Source organism: Eptesicus fuscus, chromosome 11 (genome assembly GCF_027574615.1).
Source record: "Eptesicus fuscus isolate TK198812 chromosome 11, DD_ASM_mEF_20220401, whole genome shotgun sequence".
NCBI classification, from domain to species: Eukaryota; Metazoa; Chordata; class Mammalia; order Chiroptera; family Vespertilionidae; genus Eptesicus; species Eptesicus fuscus.
In genome coordinates, this window is record NC_072483.1 from 46,200,596 (window position 1) to 46,225,635 (window position 25,040).

Genomic DNA, 25,040 nt, shown 5'->3' on the forward strand with positions numbered 1-25,040 from the left:
CCCGGTCAGCCAAGCAGCACTCCCACTGTGGGAGTGCACTGACCACCAGGGGGCAGCTCCTGTGTTGAGCGTCTGCCCCCTGGTGGTCAGTGCACGTCATAGCGACTGGTTGACCAGTCATTCTGTTTAGTTGCTTGGCTTTTATATATAGAGATAATTATATATACATATATATTTTATATATACACATATATGTATTATGTATGTATGTAGGAGTATTTAAAACAAAATAAGACAAACTTAGCTGGAAAACCAAATTGATGAAATAAGTTCACATAGAAATAAAGGACCACAGCCCTTAGCTCAGGTAGGCACACTTTAAAGGTGTGTCCTTACATTCTAAGTCCATAAATGTGCCCGTGCCGCACTCAGGAGCAGCAAAAATAGTATTGTAAGCCTTCGCTCCTTGGTGCCAGGGGCATGCCAATAACATAGAAATCCCAAAGTTGTACAGTTGGCTTATGAAAACACCAATTTCAGCATATACCTATTTCAAAGGATGAACGCATTCTCAGCAGCTCCACAGTTAACAAGGGCCCGACTTCAATCAGAGCTTTAGAGAGAAAAATCTGAGCTTTGACTTGACTGCCATTTGTCTTACTTTGCAGAGGAAAAACAACTCCTGGTGGATAATGATAAAAATGCATAGTGTTACCATTTTGTTGGTATTGCAATTTACTTCAGTTCTGCCTGAGATGGAGTTCACTTGAAACGGCTCCCAAAGTCACTTTGTGTTAGCCTCCATATGAGGTTTCATCCCCTTTATGCCTACCATTCTAATAACTTTATTTGCAGGGGCCTATGTTCTCATTCTTTTTTCTGTTGCGTGTCTAATGCTTTTGCTGAAACTGAAGTCCTGGCAGTAAGCAGGCCAAAAGCAATTATTGTGGCACAGTGCACTGACAAATTATGCCTATGTGTATAAATAACTGCAAGGCGAATGTGAGGAGCAGCCCTGTCTGTCTGTACTTGTAAATCAGTGTGTCTAGGAGGGATATTCTGGCTACTGAAGTGAGGGCCATGTCTACCATCAGTATTCTTGGAATGGGATTGATCAGTAGCCCCTGTTATCTTATCAGTACCCAGTATACTAGTGCTATAGAGTTCATAGTGCCTGTACAGATCCAAAGCAGGTCAAATGCACCCAGTCATTTACTCTTAGAGCTTATGCTTTACAGTGGGAGGCAATAAGATCATGGAAAAGTATCTACAATGAAATAGACACACATTAAAGGACAAGTCATAGGAAGAGGACAGGCATAGGAAACTGCTAGTGCCATCACCCTGAGGTGGGAACAGTGTTGGTCTATTCCTGGAACAGAAAGAAGCTTGAGCCCAGCCCTTGTGTCTCGGTGGTTGAGCATTCATCTATGAACCAGGAGGTCACAGTTTAATTCCCGGTCAAGGGCACGTGTCCAGGTTGTGGGCTCAATTCCCAGTAGGGGGCGTGCAGGGGGCAGGCAATCAATGATTCTCTCTCATTGATATTTCTATCTCTCCCTCTCCCTTCCTCTCTGAAATCAATAAAAATATATTTTAAAAAGAAAAAGAAAGAAGTGTGATGGCCGAAACCGGTTTGGCTCAGTGGATAGAGCGTCGGTCTGCGGACTGGAAGGTCCCAGGTTCAATTCCCATCAAGGGCATGTACATTGGTTGTGGGCACATCCCCCAGTGGGGGGTGTGCAGGAGGCAGCTCGATGTCTCTCTCTCATCGATGTTTCTAGCTGTCTATCCCTCTCCCTTCCTCTCTGTGAAAAATCAATAAAAAATATATATTAAAAAAAAAAGTGTGATGAACAAGTGGTAGAAGGTAGGAATTAACGTTGGAGAGGTCCAAATTTAGGGACTTCTGTGGGCCTTGAGAGGTGTTTGGGATTTCATTCTAATTTCAGTGGGTGATGATTAGAAGGTTTAAAGAAGGAGAGTGACTCTAACGGTTATGATTATCTCTGAAACCTTTCAACTACTCTACTACATAGCAGTAGAATGGCTCCCTGCTGCCCTCAACACCCATCTCCTGGGGATAGTTGCTCATTCTGGACTTTGGTTGCCTTTCCAGGTGGACTGATTTTTCACTTGAATCAGTATCTTAGGTGAGGAAGGGATAATTTGCCCAGGGCTTCAAAATACTTAGGGCCAATCTACCCCTCCCCCACTACAGTTCGAGAAGCAGACTAATGAAGATGGCAGCTCAGTGTCCATGTTTGCATTTGCCTTCCTGAGGGAGCGGCGCCTCCATGTAAGGTGAAGGGATGGTGCATTACTAGCTGGGGCCTTGTAAGAGTTGCTTTGCAAAGGTCAACATGCCAATCTCCCTGAATATGACCTCCCTGAATATGACATAATAAGCCCAGCGATATATCTTAGGAAACTTGATGGTATTGATCAAATATGAAGGGGAGTATTTTTCTCAGGTAGAATTCTACAACAAACCTGGCTCTCTCTTCAGCAAACGTGGATGTTAAGTGGCCCAAGTCATCATAGCGAGGGTGATGAATTGAAAACACTAGCTGACGCTCCATGCTGGACCTAATGGGTGGCGACTAAGTCTGTGCTCAGGACAGAAGCGAAGTTGGCCATAACATTTTAAAAATACTAGAGGCTCGATGCATGAAATACATGCAAGGGGCTCGGTCCCCGCCACCACGGCTTTGTCTGGAAGGACGTCCAGAAAGACGCCTGGTCTAATTAGCATATTATGCTTTTAGTATTATAGATATATTTTTATATTTTAACAAAAATTGACTTGATTCCCCATGCCACAAAGGATGGATATGTTCACATTGTTACCTGGTTAGGAATCATTTTTTATATGAATTACATCTGGGCAAGGATAAGGGCACCATTGTCCTTTGAGGCTTTGGGCTTCTTACTCTGGTGCTGTGGACACTCTCCCTCCTCTGCCTTGGGCTTTGCTTATTGTCTGAATGTGTTTACAAACTCATGTTTCAGACTCCCTCTTCAAAGGATGATTTCTGCAGAATTCTGGGAGGTTAAACATAAGCTTTGAGTGGCTCAAAGGAGGGTGAAAAAGAGCTGGGAAGAGCAGGGTCCTCAAGAATCTCTGAGTTGGGGCAGTTTGAAACCTCAAAAATTAGGAATTCTGATGCTCAAGAAAAAATTGGGGAAAAGGGAGGGTGACAGAATTTAAAACATTAAATGCATAGACTGGTAAATGTCATTCAGGCACACACCATCATAAATGACTCTAACCATCATGTCTACTGAGAGAAAGAATGGATCAAAAAGTTACTCAGAGCCAAGCCAGCGTGATTCAGTGGTTGAGTGTCCCCCTGTGAACCAGGAGGTCACGGTTCAATTCCTGGTCAGGGCACATGCCCAGGTTGCAGGCTTGAGCCCCAGTGTGGGGTGTGCAGGAGGCATCTCTCTCATCATTGATGTTTCTATCTCTCTCTCCCTCTCCATTCCTTTCTGAAATCAATTTTTTTAAAAAAGTTATTCAGAATTATCTGTAGTTTTTTAAAAAGAAAGGAAGGAAATAGAGAACAAAAGAAGAAAAAAAGCCTACAGAAGCAGATCCCAAACTTGTCTGCACGTTGAAATTGTCCAGGACCTTTTAAAGATTTCACCACCGAGGCTGTACCCCAGACCATTTAAATTATAGTCTCTGGAGGGAATTCCAATGAGCAGCCAGGCTGGGAACTGTCCTACAGAACAGGCTCATTGAAGCACATGGCACAAGGTGGGAAGTGGAGAAATGAGTTCTCTGAATTCTACACATTAAGGGGAATTCATTTTACAGTGAAAAACACCATTTCCATTAAAAGCTCATTTTTAATAATTTTAATGGACACACTATATATAGTGTATACAAACTCAAAAAATCATATGCATGTTTGTAAGTTAGCCAAAAATATTTGCCCACCCCCACAAAGCGGTGTTTATGGAGCAACTGCTACTAGTATATGCTTCACCCCAGACTCTTCATCCTAACATCGGGAGCCCTGGGACCAGACCACAAACAGAGGCCCATCTCTACCATCACGGTCCACGTGGGACCTCAGCCTGAGGAAGATTTGGGCAGAATAATCTGAGAGGCCCTTTTGGCCTCCTGAGTTTTTCCTCTTAGACCTGTTTATTTAATACCATTCGAGTGCCACGCTAAGGATACTTGCACATAGGAATGCAAACCCTAAAACCAATAGCTGCGGCTCAGATCTGAGTTCTACTCCATGTGTCCACCACGGCATTCCTGACGGTGTTCAGCCCTGGCCTCGACCTTCCGCTTCGCCTCTTCCCCCTAAAGGGGAACACAAATAGGTGTTTTGAACTAACTTGAAAGGGTAAAAGTTTTTCTTATTAAATCACCCTTGAAACATATTTTGTGTTTTTTCTTTTTTCTTTTTTTTTAATATATTTTATTGATTTACAGAGAGGAAGAGAGAGGGATAGAGAGTCAGAAACATCGATGAGAGAGAAACATCGATCAGCTGCCTCCTGCACACCCCCTACCCGGGATGTGCCCGCAACCAAGGTACATGCCCTTGACCGGAACCGAACCTGGGACCCTTGAGTCCGCAGGCCGATGCTCTATCCACTGAGCCAAACTGGTTTCGGCTATTTTGTGTTTTTTTCTAATTATAAGAATAGTGCATTTGGAAACTAGTACAGAAAATATTTTTTAAAAATGTATCTTGTTGAAAGTATGTCTCACTTTTTTCCCCATTGACCCCCTTCGACCTCACTCCCGCCCACTCTCTAGGCTTTCACTGCACTACTGTCTGTACCCATGGGTTATGTATATATGCATATAAGTACTTTGATCTCTGGAATCAGGAATAACCAGTGTTAACACTGTGGAATATTTTCTTTTCATTACATTTTATCTGTTGTGGATAAAATGTTTGTACATTTGAAAATTAGAGCTCAATTTTTAATCTGATTTTCTTCACTTTTTGTTAAATTGAGGATTTTCCCATGTCATTTAGCTATAAGACATGATTTTAATGTGTGAACAGCATTCTACCATACAGACAGGCTTTTTGAACCATTTGGAGGTATTTGCGATTAGAAACAGTAGAGCATGAACATTCTTGAACTTACATTTTTTTTACAAGTCATTTCTTTAAAGACTAAGGTAGATAACTTCAAAAGTAAATTTATGAGGAATTAAGAATCACTTTTAAATATTCTTGACACATTTGGCCAAATTTTCTATAAAGAACTCACCAATTTACACTCTGACCAGCCACATATGAGTGTTGCTTTCACTTTATTTTTTTTAAATAAATATGTTGTTATTGATTTTAGAGAGAGAGGAAAAGAGAGTGATAGAAACATTGATGAGAGAGAAACATCAGTCGTCTGCCTCCTGCACGCCCCCTACTGGGGATCGAGCCTGCAGCCCAGGCACGTGTCCTGACCAGGAATCGATCCTGTGACCTCTTGGTTCATGGGTCGACACACAACCACTGAACCACACTGGCCCAGTTCACTCTGTCTTTTACAATAGCATTTTATCGTCTTTTTAATGTACAATTGATGATTTGATAGTTTAAATGTTCTCTTTTAATTTGTTAATTTGAACATGTGCAGACTCATAGAAAATTTGAAAAAATGCACTGAACACTCACAACCTCCTCCCCTGCATTCACCAGTGGCCAGCACCTGCAATGTCCATTCCCACACACGTTTGCCAAGTCACCTCAAAGGAGGCTGCGGACGTCATGACACTTGAGCCCCAAAAACTTGAGCACACATATCAAGTTGTTTTTCTAATTTTGTATTTAGTGGATTATAAGCACAGTGGGACATTTTATCCATGTTTTCATAAGCCATCTGCATTTCTTCTGGGAAATGTCTTTTCATATCCTTTATCCACTTTTCCCTTGAGGAAGTGCTTTCCCCAGCATCTATGCTGTTTGAGTGACAGCTGCATCGATGCTCCCTGAACACCACTTAAACCTCCTGATAAGACCCTGGACCCTGTACACTCAGGTCTTGAATGGTGTGCACGAAATTTCCTCTTTAATGTAAGGTATGGCCTTGGCTACTGCTGTTTCTGTCAGTAAGAGTAGAAGTCTTATATTCAGCTGGTTGACTGTAAACATCCTATTCATGATCAGGGACTATTGGAGAGAAGTAATGGAGGTCAAATGGATAAGCACAGTTGAATACACTACAACTAGCAGAAGCATAAAGAACATCTTGTCCTGTTAGTTAAATTATTTTTTTGCTTTTTATTTCTTTAAATATATTTTTATTGATTTCAGAGAGAGGAAGGGAGAAGGAGAGACAGAAATATCAATGATGAGAGAGAATCATTGACTGACTGCCTCCTGCACACCCCCACTGGGGATAGAGCCCACAACCCAGGCATGTGCCCTGACTGGGAATCGAGCCTGTGACCTCCTGGTTCATTTGTCAACACTCAACCACTGAGCCATGCCAGCTGGACTTTTTTTTTTTTTTTTTTTGCTTTTTTGATAAAACCCCCAGGACACTCTGTAGACTGATTTTGACTATTTGAAGATGAGTTTTGCCAAATAAAACTGCCATCCTGAGCGTGAGCCAGTACTTTGACGGGTTTGCAATGGGGATTTCTGCAAAAGAAGTCATTGTCCCCCAGCTCCTGAATCCACATGCCTTCCCCGAGCAGCCGGTGCCGCATGACTGCCTGCCCTCTCTCACGACAAGGTGTTCATATGCCTTTCTTCCTCAGAGAATTGTTTGAAGATGCACCTGCCCTGAGTCTGCCAGCAAATGGATCCCACCAGGCAGATTCCCAGCCAGGCAGCTAGAGCTGGAGAAAGCTTTCAAGGTTCAGGCCCTGAGCTTGGCACAGGGGCTTCCTTCTCCTAAGTTCCTAGGCACAGCTATTTGTCTAGGGGCTTTAAAAAACACACACACACACACACACATATTTTTATTGATTTCAGAGAAGAAGGGAGAGGGAGATAGAAACATCAATGATGAAAGAGAATCGTTGATAGGCTGCCTCCTGCACGTCCCTCCCCTCACCCCCACCCCCCACCCCAAACTGGGGACCGAGCCCGTAACCCAGGCATGTGCCCTTGACCAGAATTGAACTCAGGATCTTTCAGTCCCCAGGCCGATGCTCTATCCACTGAGCCAAACCAGCTAGGGTGTGTCTAGGGGCTTTCTTTTCATTAGTGTAACATTTAATCCCAGAAATGGGTGGTATTAAATGCCACACTGAGTTTGTGCAGGGCCTGGCCTTGATTTAAGATACACACATGCACAGTGCCTTAGGGAAGAGGGTCCCCTATCTCTTTCCTCCTCCTCTCCATCTGCCCTCTTCCCATCCTTCCATTCTTCCCTTCATTTCCTCCCATCTCTCTTTCCCTCTCTCCATTCTCTTGTTTATTTCCCCTGCCCTTCAAGACAAGATTGTAGGGATTGTATCATAGTTTGCACAAGCTGTCTTGTATCCTGCAAAATACATTTCTTTCACAAGATCACGAAATAAGAAAATAACAGAAGGAGAGTGCAGAAGCCAGGCCAGTTTTACAGTTCTTAGGCCAGTTATTAAGCACAAAATATTGGGAACTCAGACAAAAGCAGTTCCAAACATGCCAACAAACCGGCATTCCAGGGACAAGAGCGGTCAAGTGTGCTTCTCATGTGTGTTTAAGTGGCACCCTCTGTCCTCTCCGAATCCCCACACCCAGAAAGAGTGGCTTCCTGTGTTCAAATGGAATCAGAGCATCTGTTTTTGGAGTGAGCAGTGTGAGCCGGGCAGGGACGTCACTACCACGGGTGGGCCCCCATTTCCCTGAGCACTCCCTCCTCAAAATGCCCAGGAAGCCACACCATCTCCCACTCCCCTCGGGGCAGAGGGCAGCAGCTGCTGTGACCCCAGACAAGTGTAGCCAGTTGCTGCCTCCACATTGAGCAGGAAGCTGGGACTTTGAGGAGAACCACATCTGGCCAAGCCACCCTGCCCCTCTGTGGCTCTGAGACTCAGGGGAGGTGGCTTTTGGGAAAGCTGTTTGGCTCAGTGAAAATCGGCTGTCCTCTTTGACCCAGTGAAGACCTTTCTTGGCTTTTCTTGGTTCTTGCCTATGTATCATTCTCAGGTGTTCTTCTCAAATTCAAACATAAACTAATATGTATTTATGTGATCCTATACATATTAGAGATAAATATTATAGAAATTTTATAGAACATGGGAAAACGAAGAAGAAAAAAGTTATCCCAATCCCATAGTTCTGAGATTACCTCTGTTCATAGTTTGTCTTTGTTTCTAACATTTCATATGCTCAAAGTTACATCTTTTTCTTTACCAAAATGAGATCATTCTGTACATATTGTTTTTTTGTTGTTGTTGTTTTTTAAATATTTTTATTGATTTCAGAGAGGAAGGGAGAGGGGGAGAGAGATAGAAACATCAGTGATGAGAGAGATCATTGATTGGCTGCCTCTCGCATGTTCCTACTGGTGATCCAGTCTGCAATCTGGGCATGTGCCCTGACCAGGAATTGAATGGTGACCTCCTGGTTCATAGGTCAATGCTCAACCACTGAGCCACACCGGCTGGGCTGTACATATTGTTTTATAGCTTTGCTTTTCTCATTTAACATTATACTGTAAGCATTTTCTCACTTTATTAAATAGTTATCTATAACATAATTATAGGGACTACAGCATTAACCATCTTATGAAAAAGGCTGTTTATTTATCAGTGCCCTATTTTTGGACATTATTTAGGATGTTTACAATGATTTGCTATTATAAATAATATCCATATGAATATCCTGTGGCTAAATCTTTTTATAACTTCCTTATTAGTTCCTTAGGACAAATGTTTGAAAAGCAAAGACCATTCAAAAGCTCTGAGGTAAAGAACATCCTAATTTGACCACAAAGCAAATTTTTCTTTTTAAGGGACCCTCCCTGGTGTTACACGGTGCTCCTCAGAGTGGAATCTGACCCTAACTCTTGACTCTCTTTGGATACTTGATGTGAATCGCATTATTGCTATGGTTTTTATACAGATTATTCCAGAAATACACAACCCAAGGCTCAGAGTGAGGTCTTCGGTGGCGGTAGAGGGGAGAAGGGGCACAGGCAAAGTTTGTGTTTGCTGTGGGCCGTGGTCTTATCATAAACATCTACTGAAAGTGAGACTGTTCATCTAACTTTACATAGTAAAGAAAATCAGGTTGAACTTTGAGTGGACAGTCATGTTAAGGATGAAGAAATTAAGCACTGGTTGTAGCTTTCCGAATCAGATGCCTTTGAAGAGCTTTTTGCACTGAGCTGTATGATAGTATGAGACTTCCTGAGCCCTGAGGCTTACGGGGAAAGCAGATGTCACATGGATGCTTAGAATGTGAATGAGTAAGGCCTTACATATCATCTTAAAATGAGACTGTGGGGTTTTTTGCTTTAAAAAATATTGTAAACTTTTCTGCGTGAATGTTTGCATTTCTCCCTCCCCCTGCCTTGTATAGCCTGCATAATAATTCTGTGATCATCAACTTTAAGAGGAAGCATCCATAAAATGGAAGCATGAAAGAAAATAACTATAGGGCATAATCAGCTTAAATTCTTATGATTCATTAAACGTCCATTAACATAACCCATCAAGGCTCAGCCCTTGGGGGTGGTAACCACAGCATCTGCAGGTCACCAATGAACTGCACAGAGCTCAGCTTTGCCCTGCAGGCATCCATTTCTTTCCAGAATCCTGCAGGAAGAAAGATGTGTGGACTAGAGCCTTTCATTCCATTGTTAGGATTCTTAGAAGGCAAGGTGTAACCTGAAGATCAAGTGATTTCCCTGCTGGGACCCACTGTGGCAGAAGGCAGAACAGACCTAGTGGAACACTCCTTGTACATGGGTGGTGTGCCATCTAGTGGTTAAGTGAGCCCAGCATTCAGGAAAAGGAAAATGGTCCTTTCTGGAGTCTGTACCTCTCAGGTCTCCACCACTTTATTTGAGCAGCTGTAGGAGGGTTGATGCTATAAGCTAACTATTATTTGGTGGGTCTGTTTTCTTAGGAGCCATGTTGATCACAGAGTATTGGGGGAAGGACCCTGATAGAGTAATTATGCAAACCAGAAACTGCACACTGGCAGTGTTTGGCCCACAGAGCGCTTGATTCCATTTTATTTTATTGAGGCTTAATTCACATATACAGTGTAGTGAACAAATCTTCAGTGTACAGCCTGCTACATTTTTACCTTTTTAAATATTATATTTGTATCTCCATGTAATCACCACCCAGATCAAGCTCTAGGATATTTCCAGCATCCCATAGCCTCCCTCATTGCTCCTCCCCAAAGCCCCCCCTCAGAATAACCACTATTCAGAACTCTGTTTTGCAATGGCATCATTAAGGTACATACTCCTTTTTTTTAATATATATATTTTATTGATTTTTTACAGAGAGGAAGGAATAGGGATAGAGAGTTAGAAACATTGATGAGAGAGAATCATCAATCAGCTGCCTCCTGCACACCCCTTACTGGGGATGTGCCCGCAACCAAGGTACATGCCCTTGAACGGAATCGAACCTGGGACCCTTCAGTCCACAGGCCGACGCTCTATCCACTGAGCCAAACTGGTTAGGGCAAGGTACATACTCCTAACCATAACCTCTGAGAAAGGACAAAATTCTATAATCACCATTTTAATATTTTGCCAAAAAAAAAAAAAAAACACCACAAAAAGGTACAGCTATATCCATAATATGGCTCTAAAAAAAAGACCCTATTTCCTGGGTTCATTTCAGAGTCCAGGTGACATAATGATCTCTCTTTCCAAGTCTCAATTCCTAATACATTGTTTTTCTCCCCAAGCTTCTCACTAAGAGATATATCCATCAGTGCACTGATTAAATTTTCCCAAGTGTCTCTGCAGGCAGCCAACTCAATTTTCAAAGAAATCCCATTACTTTTGAGCTGCATCTCAGAGGCACCACAGATTGTCATGGCAAAGCCCATGCATTCTGATGCAGCATTGCAGAAATTAATGTGGTGCCGTGTCACTAGTGACTGCATGACACCCTGTTCCAATTAAGTCAAGCAGATCATTATGGTGAGGAAGGTGCTCAAGCTATAATCCAGCAAAGGCTGATCCATAATGAATAGCATAACGAAGACATTGTTGCTATTTCAACAGGACCTCTTTCTGTTCAAATTAAACTAATTTCTCTCTGATGTCCAAATGAATAGTATGTCAAGAAGCAGAGGTAGTTCTGAAGTACAATTACTGTTATAATAAACAAGGCAAGAATATAGGCATTATCCTGACATTACCTTTTATAAATAACTTGTATTTTTTTCTAATTATTTGGCATGCATTTGGAAAATAGAAGAATGTAAAAAGGAAAATATACATAATCTCTAATTCATCAAAGGAAGTCTATAATGGTTTTGATTAATTCCTTTCAGGGAAGTATTATTCCCTCTTTTGCGTGTATATGTGCATGTGTATTTCATAGACTTGATGATATGTATTTGTCTCTTTAATTAGAAACTCTTAACATGCTTTCATAATTTCTGTAGTAAGAATGAAAACTAATTTTTTACCATTTCCTGATATTGGAAATTTTTATTGTTTGCTGTTTTTAAAATAGTTACAAAGATTTAACATCTACATATTTGAAATGAAGTCTTTGACTTTCTACCATACTCACTGGCCAGAACTTCCAGAATAATGTTAAATAATAATGGTGATGTTGGCTATTTGTGGTTTGTTCCTGATTATGAAGGCAAAAAAAAATTGATGTTTCTTAAATATGATGACATCTGCTGATTTGAGTTGCTTAAAAGTCATATTAAATAAGTCCTTTGAATCCTAAGTTTCAAATATCAATAATGTAGAATTGAACATTACCATATGTCTTTCACTGCTATTGAAATGATTAGGTCTCTACCAATTTGGTCTATGGATATATGATGCATTATATTAGTAGATTTCCTAATGTTGATCCCCCTCTACCAAAATGAATACTACTATAGCATAGGGTAATAAACTTTCAATGAATTGTCAAAGTCAATTCCATACTGTTATTTTAGGATTTTAATATCTATGTTTATTGTTCTTGAGAGACAACTGGTGTGGCGGGGTTATTTAGAGATACACTCTGTTCCTCTTATTCTGGCCTATACAGGCAGGTTGCTGAAACTGGGGACAGGGAACCTATTTATGCCTATTATTCATTCTTTTTTCTTTACATGTTATCCCAACTGCAATAAGTGAGGCTTTTTATTTTGTGGATTCATAAAGTACTTTTCTTAACCTCTCTTAAAGCACTCATTATACTCTTTCTTTTATGAAAATTCTCTGTATATCTACCTTCTGTTCTTGTATGAGTGGTTCGTGTCTTATATTCAAGATTTTTTCAATCCCTCCCCCTTAGCCACTAAGTGTGGTCCCCCTAACCTCTCCTGTAAGGTCCCAGCAAAGCACTGCAATGGCAGGGAGGGGAATACACTTAGATGAGTAGTATCAACACTTTTAGATTGCCAAACCAGCCCTACAGTTAACGAAGGAGGAAAGTAAGGAGGTAAGAGGGATACCAAAATTCGGTGGTTATGTTCTTCTCTGAGTCCAGAAGGCAGGAGTCAACTTCGAAAGTCTTAGGAGCAGACACAACAGGGATGAGAGCCAAACCCTGAAACCAGCTCTCATGCACCTGCCCAGGTGGCTGCCCCATTTTGCCTACCTTGAGTACATGCTTTTAAAACTAAGTACATTCATTATATTCCAATAATCTTTTAAAATCCTTCCAATACTCATCTCAGGACATCACTTCAAAAATGATATATTTCAATTGTAAATTCTTTTCCACAGGAAAGCTGGCAAAATTAAGAACCCAGAATAATGTTAAATAATAATGGTGATGTTGGCTTCCCTACTAGACTATAAACCACTTGAGGACAGGATTTAGTTCTTCAGTATATTCTAGCTCCCACTGTACTATGCATGCGATTTAAACATAGCTTATGTTTTGGGAATTAATTTACTCTTTTTTATTGCAGCAATGTTATTGAGTAGTATTCCTCACTTATTTGAAGACCAAAAGCAACTTCAAAAGCCTTTTAGCAAGCAAAGGTAGAATTACAACTAAAAACTTAACGGAAATTCATGGAAGAAATTATGACAAAAGTAAAAGGGGGAGCATAAGCACACCATTCATACTGGAATCAAAGTGAATGTTTGCCACCAGGGGAATAGTTCAGGTGAAGACTCTTTGAAATACCTGGTCAGCTTTGCAGGCAGGGAGTGGTTAGTGGATATTGTTGACTTGCTGCTTCTGTGCCGGTATTAGAATTTCTTTGAAGGCAAAGTGAAAAGTTGTGTTCAATGATACCTTTCTCCTTTTCCTTAGGGTGTTAAATTCCACGCTATTTGAAAGTTGGGAGATTGTTGGACCTTATCCTTCCTGGTGGGTTTTTAACCTACTGCTGTTGCTGATACAAGGCTTGAACTGCTTCTGGTCTTACTTGATCGTAAAAATAGCTTGCAAAGCTATTTCAAGAGGCAAGGTAAGTAAAATTCACCATTTTCTAATATGTTCCAGATAATTACATTTCTTGGTTGCTCTGAATCAGTGAGAACATTATTTATTATTTCAAATGTCCTCAAAACTGATTTTTTTTTCAAAATTTAGCATAACCTCCTAGAAACACAAACTAAATTTTTATTTATTGTCTTCTGTTTAGTTCATTTTTTGAGTTGTAGCATTGCTGTACTGAAGATGATTCTCAGTGTTTTGCATTTATAATTTTAAATTTAATGATAATATTATTTGTTGTACTCTTTCTTTCCCTCTCTCTTTCTCCCTGGCCCTTTTCTGGTTGTACTTATGCTGAACAGAAATTGAATAACTTCTTTATTTTTCTGAGAAAGTTGCTTGATGCAATATGCCGATTTATGCCTTTTCCAATGAAACTTAGTTGAATCTCTTTGGTTAAAAAATGGACTCATGAGGCTGATTTGAATGAAGCTTCTTGAGCCTCAACCCCTCTATGTAGAGCAGTGACTTTTCTAGAATGTTCTCTATGACATTTTCTTATTTATCGTTGTTTGTTCTCTTCTGCCACCCTGGAAGGCTGGGAAGTGGAACCCTTTACATGTAAGTTTCTCACGAGTCCCTCTCTGTCCTTGTCCTGGGTGCCACATTAGCCTGCCTGTTGGAGGGGCACTCAGATGCTTTTGTTTCCATGCATATTGTTCCATCTAGTCTGTTGGCACTGGCTGGAGGCTCTAACTGAGTATGGCTCCCACCAGCTGCGAAGGGACACTGGGAACGGCTCGGTTAATGCCCTTGTGAATGAGCTTGCATTCTGCTAAACTTTGCATGATCCCACAGAGAAGGAAAAGAATTTTTTTTCATTAGTGATTAACATGTTGGCTAAAAGGCAGAAATAGACCTAAAGTGAAGTAGGAGAAAGAGAACTACACTGGGGAGAGGAAACACAGTCCAACATGGAGTACTGAGTATTAGCTCCTTTGCCCGCTCTGCCCTAGACCACAGAGCACTTAACTAACCATCTTGTCCTCAGTGAGGAAGACAGAGCTGACCCTTCCACAGAGGGGCTCAGGACACCTGGTCATGTGCTATGAAGGCAGGTCTCAGTGTCAGCTCTTATTATAGAAATCCAAAATATTTTTATCAATACTTTATTTAGAAGCGGAAAGTGTTTTGCTTTTTCCCCTCTGTGACCTCTTATTCTTTAAAGTAAGTATGTATTTCTGTTTTTTAAAAATGCTCTTTTCTTATTTGGATACAAATTAATTCCACATACACAATGCTGTCAGTAGGATAACATTAACTGAAGATATAAGGATGCTGTGGACTAGATCACTTATGTCCTCACCTCACTTCATTGCTGTTTCCACCAGATATATTGTCTTCTCTCCAGCTTATTCCTCAACTTTATGAAGAGACAGTCATTAATTTTATTCCAGAGCTCAGGCTTCATAATATTTTAATTGCCATTACTGCTCACCTAGGACAGTATGATTCATGGCCATAGGTTATGGACTCATTTATTTGTGGTTTATTTTGAGACATTCTAAATTGTTCCTTTCTTTGATGGCAACATAACTATAGATTTTCCCCCAAAATGCAATTAAAAATAATCTTACTAATCATGCAAATGTAAATTAATCACTCTCTGAAACTAGTTTTCTTTCCTATTAGCAGCTTAATTTATGGCTAATGGATTTCTAAATGTAGTGGAGCCCTACTATAGTGCCGTCTTTGTGACCCGTGTTTCTTTAAGTTAAAGTATCCTTATAATCTAGTTGTTTTGATGTTTCAGTATCTTAATCTTCTTGGAGATGGTCCTTGTGAGTTTAGCCTCATCTCAAGGGGCATTGGAGTACGGTCCATTTTTACACTATTTACTCAGCCATTTCTGATCCCTTCCCACTAACAGAGGTAATGTTCTCTCAGTACCAGTGGTTCTCCACTTGGAGGGGCACTCGTGGTCTAGTACATTCTCAAAATAGAAAGGTACCTTAAAGAGGCCACTGTGACACAGAAATCCATCTACATTCCTTGATAACTCACTTTGTCACCCAGTTGTATATCCAGGGTTCTCGAGTTGGGGAGTAATGGTGGTACAAAGGACGTGACGTGAAAAGTCCCCCAGTTAATTCTGATATATTTCCCAGGAGACCTAGCCAACCTCCCCAATCCAGCTCCTAGAGAATCACAGGTGACTAGACTAGGGAAATTTCTATGAAGCCAGGCCACCAGGTCCCTATGGCCACTCCACTTAGAAAGTAAGTAAATGGTGCTATTTATTACTCAAAGGTCTTAAGGCCTTTGGTGTAAAATGCTTACCATAATTTAGACTTACAGAGTAGGAGGTTCAAACTATTTTAATATTAAAAGAAGTACAGTATTTCCTTAATTTCTCCCTAAATTAAGTCCTTGCTAGACAGTCTGATTTGTTTTTCATTCTTTATGGTAATGTATAGATTTATATCTGGTTTTTATATGACCATTCTCATTACCTACTGGAGGATTGAAAAGCCCTGGAATAATGGGAACCAGTTCATGCTGATTCACTCAATTTTCTTTGGGAAATATTTAAAACTAAACTTCACCCCTAGGTTCTCAAAATGCCTCCTACTGCCATTATGTATTATCTACACTAATAAAAGAGCCCACAAGCCACGCCCACCAGCCAATCAGGAGTGAATATGCAAATTAACCCAACCAAGATGGCTGTGGCCACGGAGGCTTGGGTTTCCCCGAAAATGGAGGAAGCCAAGCTTCCCGCCCGCTCTGGCTGGCCCTGGCCTCCGCTCAAGGCTACAAAGTTGCAATTATAGAAGATAAATAAATCCCAACAAAAATGGCGGCAGCCACAGAGCTGGAGAGAGCAGGAGGCTTGAGTTGCCCCTGGCGATGGAGGAAGCCAAGCTTCCCACAGCCCTGGCCTGCCCTGGCCTCCGCTCAAGGCTACAAAGTTTCAATTATAGAAGATAAATAAATCCCAGATACCAGGGCCTCCTCTTGGGTTGCCAGGGGGCGTGGCTGGCCTGCAAACCACCACAGGCCCCTCGCCCAGGCTGCCCCACATCCCAAGGGAACCCCCACCCTGATCCGAGACACCCTTCAGGGCAAACCAACTGGCCCCCACCCGTTCACCAGGCCTCTATCCTATCTAATAAAAGAGTAATATGCAAATTTACTGTCACTCCAACACACAAGATGGCTGCCCCCATGTGGTCAAAGATGGCTGCCCCCATGTGGACACAAGATGGCCGCCACAATATGGCCAGTAGGGGAGGGCAGTTGGGAGGGACCAGGCCTGCAAGGGAGGGCAGTTGTGGACAATCATGCCAGCAGGGGAGGGCAGTTGGGGGCGATCAAGCCTGCAGGGGAGGGCAGTTAGGGATGCCCAGGCTGGCAGAGGAGGGCAGTTAGGGGCAACCGGGCCTGCAGGGAAGGGCAGTTTGGGGGGACCCAGGCCTGCAGGGGAGGGCAGTTAAGGGCAATCAGGCTGTCAGGGGAGCAGTTAGGCATCAATCAGGCTGGCAGGGAGTAGTTAGGGGGTGATCAGGCTGGCAGGCAGAAGCAGTTAGGGGCAATCAGGAAGGCAGGCAGGCGAGCAGTTGGGAGCCAGCAGTCCTGGATAGGGCCTAAACAGGCAGTTGGACATCCCTCAAGGGGTCCCAGATTGGAGAGGGTGCAGGCTGGGCTGAGGGACACACCCACCCCACCCCCCGTGCACGAATTTCATGCACCGGGCCTCTAGTATAGTATATAAAACAAAATTTCTACTTCATTCTAGCAAACAGAAAAGAAATTAAATAATGAAACCATTCATTGCAAAGCCAAAGAAGAATGATGATTTGATTATCTGAATTAGTGAATATTTCCATTAGTGTAGTTGAGAGCTGACTTTAAATGATTCCCAAGGGTGATGGGATTCAAAGTATAAATTGACTCATTTGTACCATATTTCTACAATGCCATTCCAGTAGTGCATTAGGCCACTTTGCCGGTGAAAGTGGGACTTGTGGTCTAGTACATTCTCAAAATAGAAAGGTACCTTAAAGAGGCCGCTGTGATAGGGAAATCCACCTACATTCCTTGATAACTGGCTTTGTCACTCAAATTGTGTATCTCCAGTAAAGGGGAGCTCATTACTATGACAAAGTTTTTATCCCCTTTGATTTTTTAACATTTGGATCTGTTTTCCTTCGGGTATAATGATTGCATGTGCTTCTGAGCATGCCATACTTTAATGATTCCTTAGGAGCTGGTTACACTCACCTTCTTGTATTGCACAGGTGTCCAAGGATGATCGAAGTGATATTGAATCTAGCTCAGATGAGGAGGACTCGGAAGAAACTCCAAGGAAGAAACCCCACACTGCAACCACCACCAATGGAACCAGCGGTACCAATGGCTATCTCCTGACCGGCCCTTGCTCCCTGGATGATTAATTACTCAAAACTACAAGTCCAGAACAAAGTGAACTGTTTGTTCCTGGAAGTATTTAATAAGTTGCAAATGCAGTTCCTTTCATAATATCTCAGCACCAGAAACAAAAATTAGGATTATCCAAGCATTTTGACTAGTGCACTGCCATATGTCCCGTCTGTGAATGAAGAAGAATTACCATTCTCTATATGTAGGCATGCTGTATTTGTAATTGACACAAGGGAACAGTATTTGCATTTGTATTGTGTTAGAATATTATTTATTTTTTGTATTTGTTTATAAATCTGTGGACAAAAGGAGGTTTCCTCTTTCCTTTTACTCCCTGGGCTCGTGACAGTGAGGAAGATGCTCCATCTGCTTCGACCCCTTTCTCCTGCTGCAGCCCCATTTGCTAGGAGCACCCGCTTAACTTGTCTTAGGGCAAGCAAAACCCAGTGCAAGATTCCCCTACCGCTCCACATAGGTTTGCTTTCTTTGTGTCAGTGCCTGGTCGCAGTGACCATTCCCCTAGCATATAGTGTAAACAGGGCAGGGTTTTTGTTGTCACTCTTCCTGGTCATTTAGCAGTTTAAATGAAAGAGCATCGTCGTTGGAGGGCTTTTTAAAAATTGTTTTGTATTAGATGGCTTTGGAATAGACTTCATCTCTTGTGTGCACAGCCAAGATTTCTTCAGTGAGTGTGGTAGCTAGTTGGAGATTCACCTTGTAGGTTACAGAGATCTTTTTATTCTGTTATGAGGTCAGAGCCCTGGCTCTGGAGGAAGACATTGCTGAAGGTCACAGTCACAGAGAAACCACTCTCACTCTCTGGAATTAGTCTCATGATCTGAGAATAGCATAGAGAGAGCAGCTGATCACAACCAGATTCTACCATTGCCCCTGTGTCATGTCATGAAAAAGAGAAATCGAGTATATTTTGGAGCAGAAAAAAAGAGAGTTAAAAGAGTTGGCAAAGGTCACCTCTGGTGCAAAGCACTTTATTGCATCTGCTTTCAAAGAAAGTGCCGTATCTAGTATTTGAATTTGAAGTTTTATTTTTCTGAGCAAAATAAAGCCAATGGGAGAAAGACTCTTTCACCCTTCGTCTTTTCTCCCCAACATAACTCAGAAAGACTTGCCTATTACTAGAGGAGCATTGCACTTTCATTTGCTTCTTTGAAGATTTGTTCAATTTACAGGCATTTTTTACTCAAACGAAACTATTGCCAGAAAAACAAAATTCGACGAGAATGACGATATTGGCAAAGAGAAAGACTACTGAAAAATACATTTCCATAGTCTCCTACATGGCAGTGTTATTTATGTATAGGTAAGAAAACCATACACACAAACCAAAGACTTTATCTCCTTCCTTCCAACTTTTAGTAAGGGAATAAAAAGGTCTCACAAATACCTGCTTTATAAATCAAAAAGACCATCATGTAAAACGAGAGTTGAAAAGCACAGTGCAGTGACATAAATGTGTGAATCAGGCATAGTGCAGACAGCAGCAAAATACTAGCGAGTGTATGCGCTGCTCAGAGCCATTCACATTCAGTCCCATTTTTTGAAAAAATAATAAATAAATAAAGCTTTGTGCTCACAATTTACGATCTAGTTAAAAGAATGCTCACAAACAATAACCTCACACGGTAATATTAAATCTTCCCCCGCCTTGTTACAAACTAGTATGTTTCTTGTTTGGTCCATAGCAGTAACTGCAGAGGCTTGGAAATATGTCTGCCTGTTTATTGAAACACCATGCAACCGACTCTTCATGTAAAACCTTACTGTTCACAAAACAAGGATATGCTTAGGAGTGTAATTTGGGGATGGTTTGATTTTATAAGGCCAATATAAAGTGTCAAAAGTACTTCTGAACATCTGCTAAGATGCAGATAAATAAAAAGTAACAGCAAGCATGTTAGGGCTGAAAATTTTTGAGAAGGTGAAAATTTATGTTCTTAAAAACTAAAATACGGCAGAGAAGAGTGGATTGTAGCTTGCTTTAGTGTGCAGAGCAAGTCTCCGTGGGTGAAATAAACCAGAGAACCACAGTGTGTTCAAACTGGGAACATCTGACACTCTTGAGCACAAAAGAACAATTTCAAAAGATCAGCTTACACATTATTAAGGAAGAGTTGCATACCCTGAAGTAAATTGAGTCTATCCTTAGCAAAGACAAACCTAAACAATCTTTTGTTTTTTCCAAAAGTCGTTTAGAAGGAGGACTGGGAATACTTGGAGCCTCTCTGACTGATGGCATCAGTTTAACCAAGTCCTTAATAGATCTACAGATTTTCATTTCATTTTACATTTTAGGGCAAAGAGTTCTTTTTGACTAATCAAAATGGTGTTTGTAGGCCTCTTGAGGTGAAGAATAATATATCTCTGTCTACTGCTCTCCCATGGTGGCCTGATAAGACTGAGAGAGAAAAATGTCCTCTACTTGTGCCAGGCCATAGTTCTGGAAGTGTATTCTGTAAACTCAACTGTAGGTTAGTGAGAGTGTTGTTTCCATTAATTAACTTAGCCAATGTTGATATCTCCTTCCTCCTGGTCACATTCAAACTTTCCCAGGGTACTAAGGGTATGTAGGAAGGACTCTAGAAAAAATATACTTTATTCTCTAATGTTATATAGCTCTTCTAGATCTCTTAGTGAGGGAAAAAGTAGAAAATTGAGTAGAATTTTGGCCTTGGGTCAATAAATGGTATCAATGTGTGATCTATGTATGTATATGTATGTTTTTAAAAATGTGATAAAACCAAAATATCACTAATTCATTCTTATCCATATTCTTTTCATAAAAACCATTCACTATGTACAATTGAAACTTCCTGCCTCTCAACTTCCTGTTCATGTTACACACACAGCTGAGAGTCATCGAATCTCTTCAGTCTCTCAGCCTCAGAGCAAAATATTGCAGAATCTAGAATGATAGAGGGCCTACAGTCAGCAGATATGCCAAATACAGTTCTCATTCCTAAATTAAGTCCTATGAGTGTTGAGAATAAGGAAATGACTATCAGTATTTTGGGTTATTGAACTATGTTAGAAAAAACTGCATATGATTGCTGCTTCACTCCAAGATTTTATTACAGTGAAATCTCACTCCTGCTAGGCTTCTTGATAATGGTGTTCTGAGGTACCAAGACATAATGAAACACACCTGACGAAGATAAACTGGGAAGAAAGGTTGGTTCTCTAAAGAAAGCAAGCAGTTGGGTGAGAGAAATTACTCTAGTGAAATAAGATTAGATCACCTTTAGCCAAATGGTGATTGAACCTCAAAATGTCCAGTTCTATTGCCACACTTTCCATATATTAGAGCTTGGATTTGAGCAAATTGAATACTTTCACCTTAGATACAAGTAAAAAAATGAGATTTTATTTCAACATACTTGAGTCTTTGCAAGAGCTCTTCATAAAAGAACGTTATGGACACCTGTGATTGTTCCCAATCTATTCATGATTTTTTATTGATAGTTATTTTTATTCCTTTCTTGGAAATGTTAATACCAAAGTTGCCTGAATATTTGAGTGTTTTTCTTAATTTGAAGTATAAAAAGTATACAGAATAAATCCAAAGGTGTTAAAAGGTTCTGTTTATCAGTATGTGTGATGATGTCATTATGTCCAGAGAGGTTCAAGAAATCCGTTCGGGGGGAAAAAAAAGTTTTATGTTTACATTTCATGTGCTATTTGAGTTCTTAAGATTCCAATTAGCTTACTTTTTTTTTTTCTTTGTCTCTGGCTGATTCCTGCTTTGTTGATAAATAATAATAGCCCTGAAATGTTTCTAACATTCAAATAAGAAAAAATCAGATCAAAGTCAGCCTGATGATAAAGTGATGACATGGCACTTTCAGTCTCTACGTAACTTGTATGGAAAGAAAATGCAGTTAGCTCTAGTTATTGCATTTGCTGTCTAGCATTCTATTCATGGAAGAATACTGTCAATAATCATAAAGAGTTCTTAAAGTCATGCAAAATGCAGCAGGATATGTTTTTAATGAAGATATTGTTGTCCCCAGAGTCAATTTAAGTTTCTCTTGGTAAAATGAAATTATACCATTCTCAAATTACCTAATAGTAATTAACACTGGTTCACACTGTGGCCACATTTTAGTTCTTCAGTCATAATCCAGAAGAGTCCTCTGGTTTGCCTCTATGTGCCTACTCTCCCCTAGGGGGCGCCCAGTAAATGCTGAGGAGGCCTGTCCTCTTGCCCACTCCATGCCTTTGGAACTCTTCTAATATATACTCAGAGGGAGCATACCAGGTGCTGGCTTTCATGGAGAAAATTATATTAAAGAACATAAAACATCATAAGGAACTGTTGGTAAGATCTGCAGACACCCAAAAGAGAACCATAGTACTTCCAGGTATTTCGAACTTGGGTTCGACCTGAAGCCTTTGAAAAGAACACATTACTAAATGGCCACAAGCTAAGACCTCATCAGATCAAAGAAATAAAAAATCTCTAGCCAGATCGCATATTGTATTGTGTCTCCAAAATACTGGCATTCTCAAGATTGTGCAGGAAATGATGGGAGGGACCTGTTAGCCTAAAATCTGTGTTGTTTATCTCATTCACTCACATTCCTTTCAGCCTCCTGGAACTCCTGATAAAAGGACGCCAAAATATTGTCACTTTTTTGCTGTCAATTTCCCATAGCCTTTGAATCAGTTGTACCCCACTTCCTTTTCTGCCTGATGCCATTTTTCTTAAAAAGTGTTGTGTCCACATAAGCCTGTTTCCCTGAACACAGGTCCATGAAAGGTTGGCTTCCTATGTATTCTGCATGGCCTGGATACCAGGAACAACAGCTGTGGGTATGATTTCTATGTTAAGTGGGGGGAAAAAGAAATTTTATAGAGATAATTTTGGGGAGTCTACAGTAATATTTTAAACTGTCATTGTAAAACTGCCCTTTAAAAATGAGAGTTTTTTCAAGATTAGTTGCCAAAGAGAAATTAGCTCTGTAATAGGAACAGTAATGTGATGATTCTGGAACTTTAACTTAGAGCTTCATTAATTTAAACATGGAACATACCGTCCAAGTTTGATTCCCAAAAGCTTTATAATGCTGCTAGCTCATGACTCCCATCAGCTCTTTGTTTGCCCACATTATCAGTGACCTCAGTAGCCATTTGTTGTCATGCAAGGGGGAGGTGGTTAGTTTTGGGATTTGATTTTTTTTCAGCTTGCAGTGAGAAATAGGGTAGGTGACAAAACCTTTCTTTTTTTGTAAGACAATTCAGTGCTTGGGCATCTGTCAGAAGTGGAATGGTGTACTGTTAGCCAATTAGAATTATTTTATGTACTGTTGTTGTGCTGATTTTTATATGAAAATATAATTATTCATTGTTGTTCTCTGGACACAATTGTTATTATGAGGATCATTTTACTTTGGAAACACTTTCATAATAAAGATAAGCATTAAGAGTGCAGTGTAAGTGCCCTTTTCTGTACGCACCACCAGCTTGAGTTGGTGACATGCCGCAGCTTCCTGGGCAAGACTTACTTCAGGGCTTACCTCACCCTACTGGTTTCTTGCAGGCTCCTCAAATTCCAATAATCACTATGATGACTGAGCGAGAGTGTTATATGTTACATATACGTTATGTTGTCGAGAATTTAGCTGAGCTACTCCCCGGTATGGCTACCTTGGCATCTATCTTGTTTGGCCAAGTGGCCTGCAGGGACCTGAAATTGACACCCTCATGCCCATGCATGCCCTGGATAGCAGCCCATAGGGTTACAAGCAAGTGTAAGTTCCTGATTGACCGCCCCAAGGGATTGATCAGCCCTTGGCGATCAACAGTCTCCTCTGCCTCCCAGCACCTGTATGCCTACGCACCCTAGATGAGACCCCTGTGGGGATTACCAAAACCCTGCTCTCTGGTTTGAATTGCCTAATCTGGCCTCAGCCTAGGAACCCCAAAGCACTCCACTCACGGACCCTAATAAAGGTATGTGACACCCGGTCCTGTCTCACTCTGTCTGCACCCTGCCTTTACCTCCCCATGTGACCGCTTGAGGCATGCCGGGTACTTCCCCCAGGACCAGCGAATAATAAACCTCTGTATTGCAATTTCTTTTGTGATCTTTTGTTGAACCTCAGTTCACCCTGTGCTCCACTTAACAAATGTTCATTTAACAAAATCATGACATATATATATATATATATATATATATATATATATAGTAGTATCTCTTTGAAAATTAAACTATAAGAACTCAATATTAAATATTATGTAGTACTTCATTCTGGAAAATATATTACTTTTAGAGATATCTGTTCATATGTATCAGACTCTACAGATTTTCCAAACTATAAAAGAAGCACTTAGGACTAACAACTCAAAGGATAACACACACAACTGCCCCTCTCAGTGTATGTCCAGCACACGCCATACAAGCTTGGCTGACATGTCCTCTCTGGGGCCCTGCCCCGCTTCGTTAGGCCTTTTCTCCCTCCTCATCTTTCCTCTGTCACTTTGTCTTCCCCAGCTGCCTCCTCCTTCTCCAGCTTATGTCATCTAGTATCTCAAAAGCCATTAAAATAGCACTGACATTCCACCAGACACACCACCACCGCCACCACCAGTGTAATGAAAAATAAAGCAGACTCCCCATGGAAAATCTTATAAATATTTAACCACCCCAACAACAACCTGATTCCAAGCATGAATTGTTCTAATAAACTGCCAAAATTTCTCTGAGGCACAAAAAGATAGACACTAAGCAAATGCAGCACTCCGGGCAGCCAGGGACTTCTTCTGGAAGCACAGCACAGTCTGCCTCCACAGCATCCTCCCAAACAGCCACAGTGCAGCTCCGCTTCTCTCCAGGCCCCCTTCCTCGCTGCTTGGGACACCTCCAATCTGCCACCTCCAACGTAGGCCCGTGTTATTTCTGCCCTAAATCTGCTCCCCCGAACCCTGCACTTGCTTCACCAGGAGCAATGGCGACAGTGCAACAACAGTGAGAACTGGCAGAACAGCCACGCCGGGTAGAGGGAGGGGCCAGATCTACTGGGATGCAGGTGGTCCCTCAAAACCACCACAGTGACTGGGGCCTGAGCACCACACCCTTGATTATCCCCACAGCTGCTGTAGCACGAGGACACAAAAGTATCATTCCTAA

At 41.2% G+C, this 25,040-nt stretch overlaps 1 protein-coding gene across 2 annotated transcripts in view; it reads left to right on the plus strand.

Moving 5' to 3' along the window:
• The window catches only part of CERS6 (ceramide synthase 6), a 257,579-nt gene extending 234,243 nt beyond the window's left edge, over nucleotides 1-23,336 (plus strand). Inside the window, exons 9-11 of one of the 2 annotated variants that reach the window (XM_008138608.3) lie at nucleotides 13,325-13,481; nucleotides 14,048-14,071; nucleotides 17,752-23,336. In XM_008138608.3, the coding sequence (XP_008136830.1) occupies nucleotides 13,325-13,481; nucleotides 14,048-14,071; nucleotides 17,752-17,907 (337 nt within the window). In that variant the 3' untranslated portion in view covers nucleotides 17,908-23,336. The remainder of the gene's footprint in view (nucleotides 1-13,324; nucleotides 13,482-14,047; nucleotides 14,072-17,751) is intronic. The other variant, XM_008138609.3, reaches the window with a different exon arrangement.
• The last annotated feature ends 1,704 nt before the right edge of the window (nucleotides 23,337-25,040 follow it).